This window comes from Alosa sapidissima, chromosome 15 (assembly GCF_018492685.1).
Source record: "Alosa sapidissima isolate fAloSap1 chromosome 15, fAloSap1.pri, whole genome shotgun sequence".
Taxonomy (NCBI): domain Eukaryota; kingdom Metazoa; phylum Chordata; class Actinopteri; order Clupeiformes; family Clupeidae; genus Alosa; species Alosa sapidissima.
In genome coordinates, this window is record NC_055971.1 from 33,215,985 (window position 1) to 33,233,484 (window position 17,500).

At 46.5% G+C, this 17,500-nt stretch overlaps 2 protein-coding genes across 3 annotated transcripts in view; one reads left to right on the top strand and one right to left on the bottom strand.

The window, feature by feature from the left end:
• LOC121683997 (2-acylglycerol O-acyltransferase 1-like) overlaps positions 1-285 on the bottom strand; it is a 5,315-nt gene extending 5,030 nt beyond the window's left edge. Inside the window, exon 1 of the mRNA XM_042063892.1 lies at positions 1-285. This exon is cut by the window's left edge and continues 253 nt beyond it. Coding sequence (XP_041919826.1) covers positions 1-175 — 175 coding nt within the window. The 5' untranslated portion in view covers positions 176-285.
• Positions 286-6,215: 5,930 nt separating this feature from the next.
• The window catches only part of farsb (phenylalanyl-tRNA synthetase subunit beta), a 19,473-nt gene continuing 8,188 nt past the window's right edge, over positions 6,216-17,500 (top strand). For both annotated transcript variants that reach the window (XM_042063735.1, XM_042063734.1), the window contains exons 1-12: positions 6,216-6,347; positions 6,993-7,048; positions 7,889-8,043; positions 8,181-8,253; positions 8,768-8,883; positions 9,711-9,861; positions 10,074-10,182; positions 10,300-10,370; positions 11,993-12,054; positions 12,364-12,415; positions 16,400-16,461; positions 17,389-17,500. The exon at positions 17,389-17,500 is cut by the window's right edge and continues 96 nt beyond it. In XM_042063735.1, the coding sequence (XP_041919669.1) occupies positions 6,290-6,347; positions 6,993-7,048; positions 7,889-8,043; positions 8,181-8,253; positions 8,768-8,883; positions 9,711-9,861; positions 10,074-10,182; positions 10,300-10,370; positions 11,993-12,054; positions 12,364-12,415; positions 16,400-16,461; positions 17,389-17,500 (1,077 nt within the window). In that variant the 5' untranslated portion in view covers positions 6,216-6,289. The remainder of the gene's footprint in view (positions 6,348-6,992; positions 7,049-7,888; positions 8,044-8,180; positions 8,254-8,767; positions 8,884-9,710; positions 9,862-10,073; positions 10,183-10,299; positions 10,371-11,992; positions 12,055-12,363; positions 12,416-16,399; positions 16,462-17,388) is intronic.

Genomic DNA, 17,500 nt, shown 5'->3' on the forward strand with positions numbered 1-17,500 from the left:
TGTCAGTCGGTCGCGCAGGACGTACAGTAAACTTTACCCTGGATAGCGTGGGCACAACATTGCGCTCCCCTGACGGCATGCTTACGACCAACCTGGGATGGAACACCATCAGAATGCCACATGAGGTGACCCTATCCCAAACAGTCACAATAACAGCCGATCTGCCCATTCGCATTTTTAATTAGATTAATGGGAACGATGTTGTTCGAGTTGCAGAGATGGCCATGGAACAGAGGAAGGCATTCCAGAGGAAGGCATTCCATTGTCATTCCAACAGAGTCTGACAAGTCAGTAGACCTGCAGAAGTGTCGCCTGCCAGGTTTAGGCCTCACAACAAAGTTCAAGTTCAAGTTTATTGTCATATGTATTAGTAGGCCTACAATACAATGAAATGCATGTTGATCCACCACTCACATGCAGTATAACAGACAAGGAGACATATAACAGACAAAAACATAAAGTGCATAGTGCAACAAAGATACAGAAGTGGGTTAAAGTATCAATCAATCAAAATGTAATCAATGTATTATTTATAGTGCAAAACAAACATACAGCATGGTGTCAATAACCTTTTCAAATTAGAAAAGAGAATTTATAACAATATTTAAAATATTTTCTAAATAAAAATAATCGAAATTGAAGGTACTAGGAAAGAATCAAACCTATTACAGATTTTCTCAATTGATGTGACACATCACTCAGATCAGAATTGAAATTCTCTAAACTGCTTGTTCAAACTCCATATCATCTTGACAACTTGCCCACATCCTTATATCACTCTCTCCCTTGAGAACATACAGCAATGCCATTGATTTTGTACACATGCCTGCTGTTTTTTACATTCATGCCTGTAGCTTCGGTGGGTCATCACATCAAATTGAAACAGATTGGCCATATAGGCAAGCCTATTGCAAAGATGAAAACTTTGTTGGAGAGAGAGAGAGAGACCTCCTCGGTTCGCGATTAGAGAGAGAGAGAAAGAGAGAGAGAGAGACCTCCTCGGTTCGCGATTTGACTGATTCTTGAGCTCTTAGCGGAGTGCTGACTTGCATGCCTTTTTAGATGGTGAACGTAAAAGGAGCAAAGCCCGGACGGACGAGCAAGACTGCAGGTAGGCGGGCCTAGGCCCGTCCAGGCCCGTCCGTGGCTACGCCTATGTTGCAATCACCTCCCTCCACGCACGATAATCTCCAACTTTATAGACATTTTGATTGCACATTTTGATTGCACTGACAATTTGATTGGTATAAATAGGCCTACTTGCTTTTGAGACATAAACTGAGCATTTTGAGCAAGAAACACACTTTTGCATGTAATCCACTATGTGGTGCAGTTTGCACCAATTATTTTGAGAAATGCACTGTTGTGCAAATGTTAATGATGATTTGAGAAAAACTGTAATCACAGCTCCAAGGGTGTTGGCGTTTAAAGTCGAGCTCAACTATTCCGACTCCAGCAAGAGGAGTTTTTACACTGAACTGCACTGTGGTGGCCAATGCACTAAATGAATGTACTTAGGCCTTTATCTTATGTCCAACGAAAATAAGATTAATGTACTTAGGCCTATATCTAATATCCAATGAAAATAAGATTAATGTAGGCCTACTTAGGCCTCTTTGCACTAAATAATGTACTTAGGCCTATATCTTTGCCTATCCAACGAAAATAAGATTAATGTACTTAGGCCTATATCTTTGCCTATCCAACGAAAATAAAATTGAAAAGTTAGATTTGAATCTGTTGAATAGCTTGAAAGCTTCAACATAAATCCTTGCATGTGGGCCACTGTGACAACACACAAGGTATGTTTCAGATAGGGCGCAAAATAAAAAGAATAAGCACAAGTGCTGGCCATCTTCTACACTGCTACCACATGAGCTGCTGGCCATCCTCTACACTGCTACCACATGAGCTGCTGGCCATCTTCTACACTGCTACCACATGAGCTGCATCCTCTACACTGCTACCACATGAGCTGCATCCTCTACACTGCTACCACATGAGCTGCTGGCCATCTTCTACACTGCTACCACATGAGCTGCTGGCCATCCTCTACACTGCTGCCATTGAATCCATCCTCTGCACATCCATCACGGTTTGGTTTGGGGCCGCCACAAAACAGGGCAAATGCAGATTACAACGCATAATTAGGACAGCTGAAAAAATCATTGGTGCCCCCTGCCCTCCCTCCAGGGTCATTGTGCCCCCCTGCCCCCCTCCAGGATCATTGTGCCCCCTGCCCCCCTCCAGGATCATTGTGCCCCCTGCCCCCCTCCAGGATCATTGGTGCCCCCCTGCCCCCCCTCCAGGACTTGTACACTGGTAGGACCAGGAAGTGGGCAGAGAAGATCACCAAAGAGCCCACACACCCTGCACACAAACCCTGCCTGCACACACACCCTGCCTGCACACACCCTCTTTAACCTCCTCCCCTCTGGCAGGCGCTACAGATCCCTGCGCACAGAAACAACCAGACACAAAAACAGCTTCTTTCCCTCTGCCATCACTGTACTGAACTGCCATCACTCTCCTGAACTGCCATCACTGTAGGCCTACTGAACTGCCATCACTCTACTGAACTGCCATCTGTACTGAACTGCCATCACTCTACTGAACTGCCACTTGTACTGAACTGCTATCACTCTACTGAACTGCCATCTGTACTGAACTGCCATCACTGTACTGAACTGCCATCACTGAACTGCCATCACTCTACTGAACTGCCATCTGTACTGAACTGCCATCACTGTACTGAACTGCCATCACTGAACTGCCATCACTCTCCTGAACTGCCATCACTGTACTAAACTGCCATCACTCTACTGAACTGCCATCTGTACTGAACTGCCATCACTGTACTAAACTGCCATCACTCTACTGAACTGCCATCTGTACTGAACTGCCATCACTCTTCTGAACTGCTATCTGTACTGAACTGCCATCACTGAACTGCCATCACTCTCCTGAACTGCCATCACTGTACTAAACTGCCATCACTCTACTGAACTGCCATCTGTACTGAACTGCCATCACTGTACTGAACTGCCATCACTGAACTGCCATCACTCTACTGAACTGCCATCTGTACTGAACTGCCATCTGCACTGAACTGCCATCACTGTACTGAACTGCCATCACTGTACTGAACTGCCATCTGTACTGAACTGCCATCACTGTACTGAACTGCCATCTCTCTACTGAACTGCCATCTGTACTGAACTGCCATCACTGTACTAAACTGCCATCACTCTACTGAACTGCCATCTGTACTGAACTGCCATCACTCTCCTGAATTGCTATCTGTACTGAACTGCCATCACTGAACTGCCATCACTCTCCTGAACTGAACTGCCATCTGCACTGAACTGCCATCACTGTACTGAACTGCCATCTGTACTGAACTGCCATCACTGTACTGAACTGCCATCACTCTACTGAACTGCCATCTGTACTGAACTGCCATCACTGTACTAAACTGCCATCACTCTACTGAACTGCCATCTGTACTGAACTGCCATCACTCTACTGAACTGCCATCTGTACTGAACTGCCATCACTGTACTGAACTGCCATCACTGAACTGCCATCACTCTACTGAACTGCCATCTGTACTGAACTGCCATCACTTTCCTGAATTGCTATCTGTACTGAACTGCCATCACTGAACTGCCATCACTCTCCTGAACTGAACTGCCATCTGCACTGAACTGCCATCACTGTACTGAACTGCCATCACTCTACTGAACGAACTGCCATCTGTACTGAACTGCCATCTGTACTGAACTGCCATCACTGTACTGAACTGCCATCTGTACTGAACTGCCATCTGCACTGAACTGCCATCACTCTACTGAACTGCCATCACTGTACTGAACTGCCATCACTGAACTGCCATCACTCTCCTGAACTGCCATCACTGTACTAAACTGCCATCACTCTACTGAACTACCATCTGTACTGAACTGCCATCACTATACTAAACTGCCATCACTCTACTGAACTGCTATCTGTACTGAACTGCCATCACTGAACTGCCATCACTCTCCTGAACTGCCATCACTGTACTAAACTGCCATCACTCTTCTGAACTGCCATCTGTACTGAACTGCCATCACTGTACTGAACTGCCATCACTGAACTGCCATCACTCTACTGAACTGCCATCTGTACTGAACTGCCATCTGCACTGAACTGCCATCACTGTACTGAACTGCCATCTGTACTGAACTGCCATCACTGTACTGAACTGCCATCTGTACTGAACTGCCATCACTGTACTGAACTGCCATCACTCTACTGAACTGCCATCTGTACTGAACTGCCATCACTGTACTAAACTGCCATCACTCTACTGAACTGCCATCTGTACTGAACTGCCATCACTCTCCTGAACTGCTATCTGTACTGAACTGCCATCACTGAACTGCCATCACTCTACTGAACTACCATCTGTACTGAACTGCCATCTGCACTGAACTGCCATCACTGTACTGAACTGCCATCACTCTACTGAACTGCCATCTGTACTGAACTGCCATCACTGTACTGAACTGCCATCTGTACTGAACTTCCATCACTCTACTGAACTGCCATCACTCTACTGAACTGCCATCTGTACTGAACTGCCATCACTGTACTAAACTGCCATCACTCTACTGAACTGCCATCTGTACTGAACTGCCATAACTGTACTAAACTGCCATCACTCTACTGAACTGCCATCTGTACTGAACTGCCATCACTCTCCTGAACTGCTATCTGTACTGAACTGCCATCACTGAACTGCCATCACTCTCCTGAACTGCCATCACTGTACTAAACTGCCACCACTCTACTGAACTTCCATCTGTACTGAACTGCCATCACTGTACTGAACTGCCATCACTGAACTGCCATCACTCTACTGAACTGCCATCTGTACTGAACTGCCATCTGCACTGAACTGCCATCACTCTACTGAACTGCCATCACTCTACTGAACTGCCATTACTGTACTAAACTGCCATCACTCTACTGAACTGCCATCTGTACTGAACTGCCATCACTCTTCTGAACTGCTATCTGTACTGAACTGCCATCACTGAACTGCCATCACTCTCCTGAACTGCCATCACTGTACTAAACTGCCATCACTCTACTGAACTGCCATCTGTACTGAACTGCCATCATTGTACTGAACTGCCATCACTGAACTGCCATCACTCTACTGAACTGCCATCTGTACTGAACTGCCATTACTGTACTGAATTGCCATCACTCTACTGAACTGCCATCTGTACTGAACTGCCATCACTGTACTGAACTGCCATCACTCTACTGAACTGCCATCACTCTCCTGAACTGCCATCTGTACTGAACTGCCATCACTGTACTGAACTGCCATCTGTACTGAACTGCAATCACTGTATTGAACTGCCATCACTCTCCTGAACTGCCATCACTGTACTGAACTGCCATATCTGTACTGAACTGCCATCAGTACTGAACTGCATTTAAGTGGGTCATCCCCTCTTTGGCCATTCACCCACTTATCCTTCACATTACATTACATAATATGCACCTTGCACACATTGCATGCATACATTTGCACTATTACTTGTGCACTTTATATCCACTCCATGTGTACTTGTCTTCATACTATGCCTTATTTGTATTTTGTATATTATGTTAATACGTTGATATGTGCCTCTATATTGTACAGTATGTGCCTCTTTATTACTAGTCTATTGAATGTTTTACTACTACATGTCTATGTGTTACTACTACATGTCTATTTGTTGAATGTATAGAGAGTTTAACACCTACCGAAGTCAAATTCCTATGTAGCCTAAGTATACTTGGCCAATAAAAACTAATTCTGATTCGGATAATAACTTACAGTAACCCCTTGGCGCCCCTCTCTGGCCATTTACAGTAATCACAGTGCGCCACAGTTCTGTTAAGCATGTGGAATTAGATAGATGTTGATATATTGGTAGCCTAGGCCTACGCGTTAAAATATTTGCCAATTTAGAACCGTATATGTATATATATAGGCCTATTATGTTTAGAACCATTTTGACATCATTTCAATCTTGGAGAAACGTTTTGAAAAAGTTTTCTTCTTAGATTTTGTACGAACTACTGAACATTCACATTATAGAAAAAACGTAAAATCTGGAAACGGAGGGGGAGTGGAGATAAAAATTAAAACGTTGAAGCTAAAATAATCAGGCGTTCACTGTGGACACCTACAACCGGCTAACGGAGGTCCTTTTCCACACGGATTATTCGATTTGAGGTGGACATCATGCCGACTGTCAGCGTGAAAAGGGACCTTCTCTTTCAGGCTTTGGGGAAAACTTACAGTAAGAAAACTCCACTACTAACACGCCTACTGTCGTAGACACCTACATTTGACATGTTTAGTGTAGAAGCGACTTTTTATAGAACAGGAGAAATGCAACATAGTCAGCAAGCAAGCATGGTAGCACGACATAAGGTTATGGTTGCGTGTCAGTTTCCAATAGGCAAAGCCATTTTTTGTATCCATAGAGACACCTTTATTTCTGCTTGGGCTTTGTTGTAGAACTTCATAATGGTCTTGGAACCGGATATATATTAAGACAGCAGTGTATGTCATTAGTTTGTTTCTACGAGGAGCTTAATTCCCAGATACGTGTAGCCAGATGCTCACTAGACACCGATTGCATCATGTCGGACGCTGCTTCCGTTGGGCTGAATTCACATGATTAAAGTCAACTGTAGTTTTAAGATGCGTTGAAATCAGGATGATTTGTTTAAATTATCTTTAAATAAATAGAGTATATTGGGACAAGCCTTTGTTTCTTTATTCTGTTGTCTTATTTGATTTGCTTTGAGTCTGTGACGTAATCATAATGCGCCTGTCAAATACAATATTCGGATTCAATACACCAGTTTTAGCTTTTTCATCATTTATCATAAACTCAATGAAAGTCATGTTTACTAATCATTCTTGCTGCCTGTTCTAGGCGATGAGGAGTTTGACGAGCTGTGTTTTGAGTTTGGACTGGAGTTGGATGAGATTGTAAGTATAATTGTGCTGATATAAAGTGATAGATAGATAGAAAGATAGATACTTTATTGATCCTCAAGGGGAAATTCAAGAGTATAGCCTACTTCTTCACCATGTTAACATTTTGACATTTGAGAGTTGGTGGTTTGGTGATATTCGTGTGTGTTTGTGTTTGTGTGTAATGTTTTCTGCCCATGTTGTGGTTTATCATTGAAACTGTGAGGTGCTGCTGCACCATACCGAGTGAAATAGCTGTTAGTTTATAAAATAATTATTGATTTTATCAAATAATATATAATTGCATAATGTTAACTTGTATTGTAATCCATCTTAATAGTTTCTCTCAATTTGGAACGTTCATCACGTTACTGTATGGGCAAATACGTAATGCAGTATGGCGCCGCCCTAGCTGTAGTAGCAGGGTAAGCCAGGGCTACAGTGGTCTTAGAGGGAAGGAAGGCATTTAATTAGAGAGCAGAGGCCTTTAGGGGTAAATTAGAGAGCAGAGACCTTTAGGGGTAAATTAGAGAGCAGAGGCCTATAGGGGTAAATTAGAGAGCTGTCTGGCTTTGCATTACTACAGTGAACCTCACGTGTGATTGTGTGAATGTTATGCAGAGTTATGTGTGTGCTTTTAATGGGGTTATTATGGGATGTGGCTGTGCTGCATTAACACGGATGTTTTATGATGTGGTGTAGATGTTGGACTGTGTGTGTGTGTGTGAGATATGTTGTGTTGTAGCTGGTGTGCTTATTGTGTATTGGGATGGTTTGCGTTCGGTGATGGTTTGCTGTATTTGAGGTGGTTGTTGTGGATTGTGCTAACGGTTGTCATGGCGCTGGTGTTGTCAGACGTCGGAGCGGGACATAATCAGCCGCGAGCAGGGTGGGGAGAAGGCATCGGGGGCGTCGGACGTGGTGCTCTACAAGATCGACGTCCCCGCCAACCGCTACGACCTGCTCTGCCTCGAAGGACTAGTGCGAGGCCTGCAGGTGTTCAAGCAGAGGTGAGTGTGTGTGTGTGTGTGTGTGTGTGTGTGTGTTGTACACATGTATTTGTTACACATGTATTTTTTCTACTTATGTTTGAGCACCCATGTTTACAGGTGTGTGTTTGTGTGCGTGTGTGTGTGTTCTTGAACAGGATTGAGGCTCCTCGGTACAAGCGTGTGAAAGCCTCTGGTGGGGAAGCTCAGAAGCTCATCATTACAAAAGAGGTCAGTGTGTGTGTGTGTGTGTGTGTGTGTGTGTGAGAGGGAGAGAATATCTGTCAGTAGTGTGTTTTTGTGGTACTGACTGTGTGTGTTTGAGCATGTGTAAATAGGTGTGTGTGTTTCTGTGCCCGTGCAAGGACGTATAAATATGTGTGTGTGTGCGTGCGATGATTTGTAAGTGTGTGTGTGTGCGTGCATGTAAGAATGTGTAAATATGTGTGTGTGCATGCGAGGATGTGTAAATGTGCGTGTGTGTGTGTGTGTGTGTGTGTGTGTGTGTGTGTGCGTGCGCATGCAATGATGTATATGTGTGTGTGCATGCGAGGATGTGTAAATATGTGTGTGTGTGCATGCGAGGATGTGTAAATTTGTGTGTGTGTGCGGGTGCATGCAAGGATGTGTAAATATGTGTGTGTGTGCATGCGAGGATGTGTAAATGTGTGTGTGTGTGCGGGTGCATGCAAGGATGTGCAAATATAATATATGTGTGTGTGTGTGTGTAAATATGTTTGTCTAGACGGCAGCAGTGAGGCCTCATGCAGTGGCTGCAGTGTTGAGGAACATCAGATTCACCCAGGAACGCTACGACAGCTTCATCGAACTGCAGGAGAAACTCCACCAGAACGTCTGCAGGTCAGGTTCTAGTCGCAGAACATCTAGAAAAACTCCACCAGAACATCTGCAGGTCAGGGTCAAGCTAGCATTAGAACAGTAGGAGAAAGTCTACCAAAACATCTGCAGATAATGTTCTAGGCTCTTACCCTGGAAAATCCAGAGTTCTCACAAGAGCACAATTTGAATTGTCTCTGCGAGACACTCTGGCAATGAGTAATGATGCACGTTACTTTTGCCACTTATGTCGCGGGGAGCCAATCACATCGGTGTATCTGATATAGGCGGGCCAAAGGTGAGCTAAACGGATGACAGTCGCAATTGTGTCAAAGTCTGGAATCAGTCAGTAAACATTGGTCGTATAGTCTTATCTAATTGCGTGCAGTGAGATTTTCAAATGCATGTTTGGTGCCGCCCCTCGAGTTGGGACATTACATTATTCGTGGTCAGGCTCTAGAAACTCCATCTGAACATCTACAGGTCATAATCTAGCCTGAAGCTCCTGAACATGCTGTAAACAGGCTAACAAGCGCTTACTGGGTTCTCCTACACAGAACAGACAGGCTGATAATCTTTTACTGGGTTCTCCTACACAGAACCGACATGCTAAGAAGTGCTAGAAAATGGTGGCGCAACTGGTTTGGTTTGTGTTTGGTTTGGATAATTTTCAAGCCCCAAAACTCATACTGTGTCCTGATTGGCTGTTGATATTGTGTGTGGGTTTTGATTGGCTGCTGATATTGCTGTCTATGTCCTGATTGGCTGGTGATATTGCTGTCTGTGTCCTGATTGGCTTCTGATATTGCTGTGTATCAGCTGATGTTTTCTTTTTGTTCCTGTCCTTCCAGGAAGAGGACCCTAGTTGCCATAGGAACCCATGACCTGGACACCATCAGTGGTCCGTTCACGTACACGGCCAAAGCACCCAACGACATCCGCTTCACACCCCTCAACCAGAGCAGCGAGTACACAGCCAATCAGCTCATGGGCCTCTACAAGGTCTGCTCCTATTGGCCATAACACACAGGGGGAGGGTCTGATTAGCCACGATTGGCCAATAGACACAGCAGCTCTTTGTAACTTGGGCTCTAACTGATTGATCAATATGATTTCTTTGACATGGCTACAGGTAGGGGTTGCCCTAGCAGCAGTCCTATGGCTGTGTTATTTTAGACGTTGCCACGGTAACGGTTAATGTTTTTGTGAAACAGACGGATAGTCACCTGCGTCACTACCTGCACATCATCGAGGATGAGCCTCTATACCCAGTGATCTATGACAGCAACGGAGTGGTGCTATCCATGCCCCCGATCATCAACGGTAACACACACACACACACACACACACACACACACATTTATACAGAAGCATTTGTTAGTCAGTCAGTAGCTTTAAGGTCTCCCTCTCTCCTCTCTCTCTCTCTCTGTTTGTCTGCAGGGAACCATTCAAAAATCTCTCTCAACACACAAAATGTTTTCATTGAGTGTACAGCTACAGATCTCACAAAGGTAAGTATGCTCATACTCACACACACACACACACACACTAGAGTTTAGATTCTCTGCCCGAGCCCGAACTTGACACACTTGACCCGCGGGCCGGGCCGATGTTTCCAGCTCTATCCTCGGGCCGGGTCCTTGATCAAGCATTTTTTTAAAAATTTTTTAATCGTTAGCCTACTTGGGTGGGGAGCTAAAGCAATGCCATAGTCAGAAATATTATATATTTTACAAAGTAGGCCAAAGTAACAAGTGTGTACAAAGTTATACAAGTTGGCTCAGAGTTACAAAATGTCATTTGTAATGTCATCTGCGCAACACGTGTCATGCGCCGCTTCTCCACTCGCACGCATCACACCGGGCCTGCTGTGCTGTATTGTGTAGCTCACGCATCACACCGGACCTGCTGTGCTGTATTGTGTAGCTCACGCATCACACCGGGCCTGCTGTGCTGTATTGTGTAGCTCACGCATCACACCTGCTGTGCTGTATTGTGTAGCTCACGCATCACACCTGCTGTGCTGTATTGTGTAGCTCACGCATCACACCTGCTGTGCTGTATTGTGTAGCTCACGCATCACACCGGACCTGCTGTGCTGTATTGTGTAGCTCACGCATCACACCGGACCTGCTGTGCTGTATTGTGTAGCTCACGCATCACACCGGACCTGCTGTGCTGTATTGTGTAGCTCACTGCTGTGCTGTATTGTGTAGCTCACTGCTGTGCTGTATTGTGTAGCTTCAGTGCTGTGCTGTATTGTGTAGCTCACTGCTGTGCTGTATTGTGTAGCTTCAGTGCTGTGCTGTATTGTGTAGCTCACTGCTGTGCTGTATTGTGTAGCTTCACTGCTGTGCTGTATTGTGTAGCTTCACTGCTGTGCTGTATTGTGTAGCTTCACTGCTGTGCTGTATTGTGTAGCTTCACTGCTGTGCTGTATTGTGTAGCTTCAGTGCTGTGCTGTATTGTGTAGCTCACTGCTGTGCTGTATTGTGTAGCAAGTTTGGAGAAAAGTCGGAGGTAGCCTATGCATTTGTCAGGTATGCTTTGTTGCGTGCATTAAATGCGCACAATGTTCACCTATATGACCGCAAAAAGACGAACATGAAGCAGGCTTGCCATGGCAGAAATAATGATAGCCAGCCTTCAATGTCCTCTTTTGTCACTTCTCCAAGCATACACCTGAGAGCGAGGCAAGCCCTCACAGAGAAATGCGTTGAGTTTTGCTGCAGGGACATAATTTTACGTTGTAAGTGCTTACGTTTCTTCATTCGGATTCATTTGCGATCCATTCCATTCTGAATAAACAAACATTCTTCATCCTCCGTTGCATTATTCATTAATATAATTCTAAACGGATTTCTGTAGCTCAAACAACTCGGAATTGTAGTTGAGAACGTCAGTTATAATGGCCCATGTATTTTAAAAATGTCGGGTTTAAATCGGGCTCGGGCTCATAATTACACTTAATGTGTCGGGCTCGGGCACAGTGTGCACGGGTAGGGTCGGGCTTGATTTTTTTGGGCCCGATCTAAGCTCTAACACACACACACACACAGGCTTGTGTCCTCCTGTCATTAACCATATTAACCTGTGTGTGTGTGTGTGTGTGTGTGTGTGGACACCTTTACAGGCAAAGATTGTGCTGGACATGATGGTGACCATGTTTAGCGAGTACTGTGCGGAGCCCTTCACGTAAGAAATGTGTTTTACACGCACACACTGCACACACATACAGCAACTCAAATACTTTGACTGTCCTCTGATCTCACTCTATCTCTCTCTCCCTCCCTCTCTCTTTCTCTCTCTCTCTCTCTCCCTCCCTCTCTCTTTCTTTCTCTCTCTCTCTCTCTCCCTCCCTCTCTCTCCCTCTCTCTCTCCCTCTCTCTCTCTCTCTCACCCTCTCTCTCACCCTCTCTCTTTCTCTCTCTCTCTCTCTCACCCTCCCTCTCTATCCCTCTCTCTCTCTCTCTCTCTCTCTCTATCCCTCCCTTCTCCCTGTAGGGTGGAGGAGGCTGAAGTGTTGTATCCTGATGGCCGGTGTTGTGTGTACCCTGTACGTATCATTGCACTCAGCACTCCTCTGCACTACTAGTTACTATGCCATACTGTGGGGCAGTTATAATGCCATACTATGGGGCAGTTATAATGCCATACTATGGGGCAGTTATAATGCCATACTATGGGGCAGTTATACACTATGGGGCAGTTATAATACCATACTATGGGGCAGTTATACACTATGGGGCAGTTATAATGCCATACTATGGGGCAGTTATAATGCCATACTATGGGGCAGTTATACACTATGGGGCAGTTATACACTATGGGGCAGTTACTATGCCATACTATGGGGCAGTTATAATACCATACTATGGGGCAGTTACAATGCCATACTATGGGGCAGTTACTATGCCATACTATGGGGCAGTTATACACTATGGGGCAGTTATAATGCCATACTATGGGGCAGTTACTATGCCATACTATGGGGCAGTTATAAGTTATAATGCCATACTATGGGGCAGTTACTATGCCATACTATGGGGCAGTTATACACTATGGGGCAGTTATAATGCCATACTATGGGGCAATTATACACTATGGGGCAGTTATAATGCCATACTATGGGGCAGTTATAATACCATACTATGGGGCAGTTATAATGCCATACTATGGGGCAGTTACAATGCCATACTATGGGGCAGTTATAAGTTATAATGCCATACTATGGGGCAGTTACAATGCCATACTATGGGACAGTTACAATGCCATACTATGGGGCAGTTATACACTATGGGGCAGTTACAATGCCATACTATGGGGCAGTTATACACTATGGGGCAGTTATAATGCCATACTATGGGGCAGTTACTATGCCATACTATGGGGCAGTTATACACTATGGGGCAGTTATAATGCCATACTATGGGGCAGTTACAATGCCATACTATGGGGCAGTTATACACTATGGGGCAGGTACAATGCCATACTATGGGGCAGTTATAATGGGGCAGTTATAATACCATACTATGGGGCAGTTATAATGCCATACTATGGGGCAGTTACAATGCCATACTATGGGGCAGTTATAATGCCATACTATGGGGCAGTTATAATGGGGCAGTTATAATACCATACTATGGGGCAGTTATATACCATACTATGGGGCAGTTATACACTACGGGGCAGTTATAATGCCATACTATGGGGCAGTTATACACTATGGGGCAGTTATAATGCCATACTATGGGGCAGTTATACACTATGGGGCAGTTATAATGCCATACTATGGGGCAGTTACAATGCCATACTATGGGGCAGTTACAATGCCATACTATGGGGCAGTTATACACTATGGGGCAGTTATAATGCCATACTATGGGGCAGTTACAATGCCATACTATGGGGCAGTTACAATGCCATACTATGGGGCAGTTATAATGCCATACTATGGGGCAGTTATACACTATGGGGCAGTTATAATGCCATACTATGGGGCAGTTATAATGCCATACTATGGGGCAGTTACAATGCCATACTATGGGGCAGTTATACACTATGGGGCAGTTATAATGCCATACTATGGGGCAGTTATAATGGGGCAGTTATAATACCATACTATGGGGCAGTTATAAGTTATAATGCCATACTATGGGGCAGTTATACACTATGGGGCAGTTATAATACCATACTATGGGGCAGTTATAAGTTATAATGCCATACTATGGGGCAGTTATAATGCCATACTATGGGGCAGTTATACACTATGGGGCAGTTATAATGCCATACTATGGGGCAGTTATAATGCCATACTATGGGGCAGTTATACACTATGGGGCAGTTATAATGCCATACTATGGGGCAGTTATAATGCCATACTATGGGGCAGTTATACACTATGGGGCAGTTATAATACCATACTATGGGGCAGTTATAATACCACACTATGGGGCAGTTATAATACCACACTATGGGGGGCAGTTATGTAAGGGATAATGGACGACATGGTGGTCTGTTAACAGAAATTGCGAAGCGGAAAGATAAGGTTCATCAGAATCCTGGGATGTGCCCGCTTGACAACGGGAGAGATAGAACTAACGACTGGCCTTTGGCCATAGCAACCATCCATTTAGAACTAATGCCTGGCCCAGGATTCTGATGAACCTTAGCTTTCCGCTTCGCGTCGGCGCCGTTTTACAACCTCGACCGTGCAACAGACCACCGTGTCGTCCACTAAAGAGAGCAGGTGTGCGTGACCACCGTGTCGTCCACTAAAGAGAGCAGGTGTGCGTGACCACCGTGTCGTCCACTAAAGAGAGCAGGCGTGCGTGACCACCGTGTCGTCCACTAAAGAGAGCAGGTGTGCGTGACCACCGTGTCGTCCACTAAAGAGAGCAGGCGTGCGTGACCACCGTGTCGTCCACTAAAGAGAGCAGGTGTGCGTGCGTGACCACCGTGTCGTCCACTAAAGAGAGCAGGTGTGCGTGACCACCGTGTCGTCCACTAAAGAGAGCAGGTGTGCGTGACCACCGTGTCGTCCACTAAAGAGAGCAGGTGTGCGTGACCACCGTGTCGTCCACTAAAGAGAGCAGGCGTGCGTGACCACCGTGTCGTCCACTAAAGAGAGCAGGTGTGCGTGCGTGACCACCGTGTCGTCCACTAAAGAGAGCAGGTGTGCGTGACCACCGTGTCGTCCACTAAAGAGAGCAGGTGTGCGTGACCACCGTGTCGTCCACTAAAGAGAGCAGGTGTGCGTGCGTGCGTGCGTGCGTGACCACCGTGTCGTCCACTAAAGAGAGCAGGCGTGCGTGACCACCGTGTCGTCCACTAAAGAGAGCAGGTGTGCGTGACCACCGTGTCGTCCACTAAAGAGAGCAGGTGTGCGTGACCACCGTGTCGTCCACTAAAGAGAGCAGGTGTGCGTGACCACCGTGTCGTCCACTAAAGAGAGCAGGCGTGCGTGACCACCGTGTCGTCCACTAAAGAGAGCAGGTGTGCGTGCGTGACCACCGTGTCGTCCACTAAAGAGAGCAGGTGTGCGTGACCACCGTGTCGTCCACTAAAGAGAGCAGGTGTGCGTGACCACCGTGTCGTCCACTAAAGAGAGCAGGTGTGCGTGACCACCGTGTCGTCCACTAAAGAGAGCAGGTGTGCGTGACCACCGTGTCGTCCACTAAAGAGAGCAGGTGTGCGTGACCACCGTGTCGTCCACTAAAGAGAGCAGGTGTGCGTGACCACCGTGTCGTCCACTAAAGAGAGCAGGTGTGCGTGACCACCGTGTCGTCCACTAAAGAGAGCAGGTGTGCGTGACCACCGTGTCGTCCACTAAAGAGAGCAGGTGTGCGTGACCACCGTGTCGTCCACTAAAGAGAGCAGGTGTGCGTGCGTGACCACCGTGTCGTCCACTAAAGAGAGCAGGTGTGCGTGACCACCGTGTCGTCCACTAAAGAGAGCAGGTGTGCGTGACCACCGTGTCGTCCACTAAAGAGAGCAGGCGTGCGTGACCACCGTGTCGTCCACTAAAGAGAGCAGGTGTGCGTGACCACCGTGTCGTCCACTAAAGAGAGCAGGTGTGCGTGACCACCGTGTCGTCCACTAAAGAGAGCAGGTGTGCGTGACCACCGTGTCGTCCACTAAAGAGAGCAGGTGTGCGTGACCACCGTGTCGTCCACTAAAGAGAGCAGGTGTGCGTGACCACCGTGTCGTCCACTAAAGAGAGCAGGTGTGCGTGCGTGCGTGCGTGCGTGCGTGCCTGCGTGCGTGCGTGCGTGCGTGCGTGCGTGCGTGCGTGCGTGCCTGCGTGCCTGCGTGCCTGCGTGCCTGCGTGCGTGCGTGCGTGCGTGCCTGCGTGCGTGCGTGCGTGCGTGCGTGCGAGCGAGCGTGCGTGCGTGCGTGCGTGCGTGCGTGCGAGCGTGCGTGCGTGCGTGCGTGCCTGCGTGCCTGCGTGCCTGCGTGCCTGCGTGCGTGCGTGCGTGCGTGCGTGCGTGCGTGCGTGCGTGCGAGCGAGCCTCTTACTGATTGTGTGTGGGGTTCCCAGGAGCTGGCCTACAGGACGGAGACGCTCTCAGGAGACTTCGTCAACCGCAGAGTGGGCATCAAGTGAGTCATGCAAACACACACAGTCACACGCAGACATACTCCCACACTATATATATATATATGTATGTATGTATACAGTACACACACAGACAGACACACACACACACACACACAACACACAAATTAACTTTTTGGCCTACTAGCCAAAGTGGCCGGCCAGACATATTTTTTACCAGCCAAAACTAAACGTTACTTTTCTTAACTGTTCTGAAAGTGGCCTATCATTAGCCCCAGCTCAATGTTCAAATGAACGGGCCTTCTCAATGTCCAAATGAACGGGCCTTCTCAATGTCCAAATGAACGGGCCTTCTCAATGTCCAAATGAACGGGCCTTCCCAATGTTCGGAGGTCCAATGGTTTTGTAGCCTGTAATCGGTGTTGAAGCGGAGCGAACGAATTCCGTTGCTCCAGAGCTGTATATACACGGCGCCGCGTTGCTCTGTCTTGGTCAGTAACCAAGGTAACCAAGGATCGTTACTAATGACCACTGCAAAAATATGACATCGGCAACAGGTTTTCAGCTATAAATTCCGTCTCATATCATTACGTCAGTAGTTAGTTGGCCATCATTAAAAGTGAAAGTGAGGAAGTAATAGCCTACATTTCTAAACAACATCTGAAATGTTTGCATTGTGTGGCGATCTACTTGGTTTCTCAGCAGATGCATGTGAGCAATAACTAAGACTAAAATGTATTGTCCTCATGTCAACATTAGGCGAACAGAACACTGATGCGAATCGGAGTTGATCTGGCAAGCCAGTTTAGCGTGACTGAGTAGCCTATTCTCGCAGTTGATAAGCAGCCAAAGTGGCACAGTACCTGCCATTATTCAACGGGCAATACAAACATGTAATTGCCATTGGCACTTGGTGGGTGCTAATTTCGAACCCTACACACACACACTGATGTCTCTCTTCCCGTCCAAAGAGAGTCTGCGGAGAGTATCGCTGCGTTGCTGACACGCATGTGCTTGAGGTCGGAGGTCACCGGTCAGGGCGACGAGATCAGGGTGGAGGTTCCGCCCACGCGCTCTGATGTC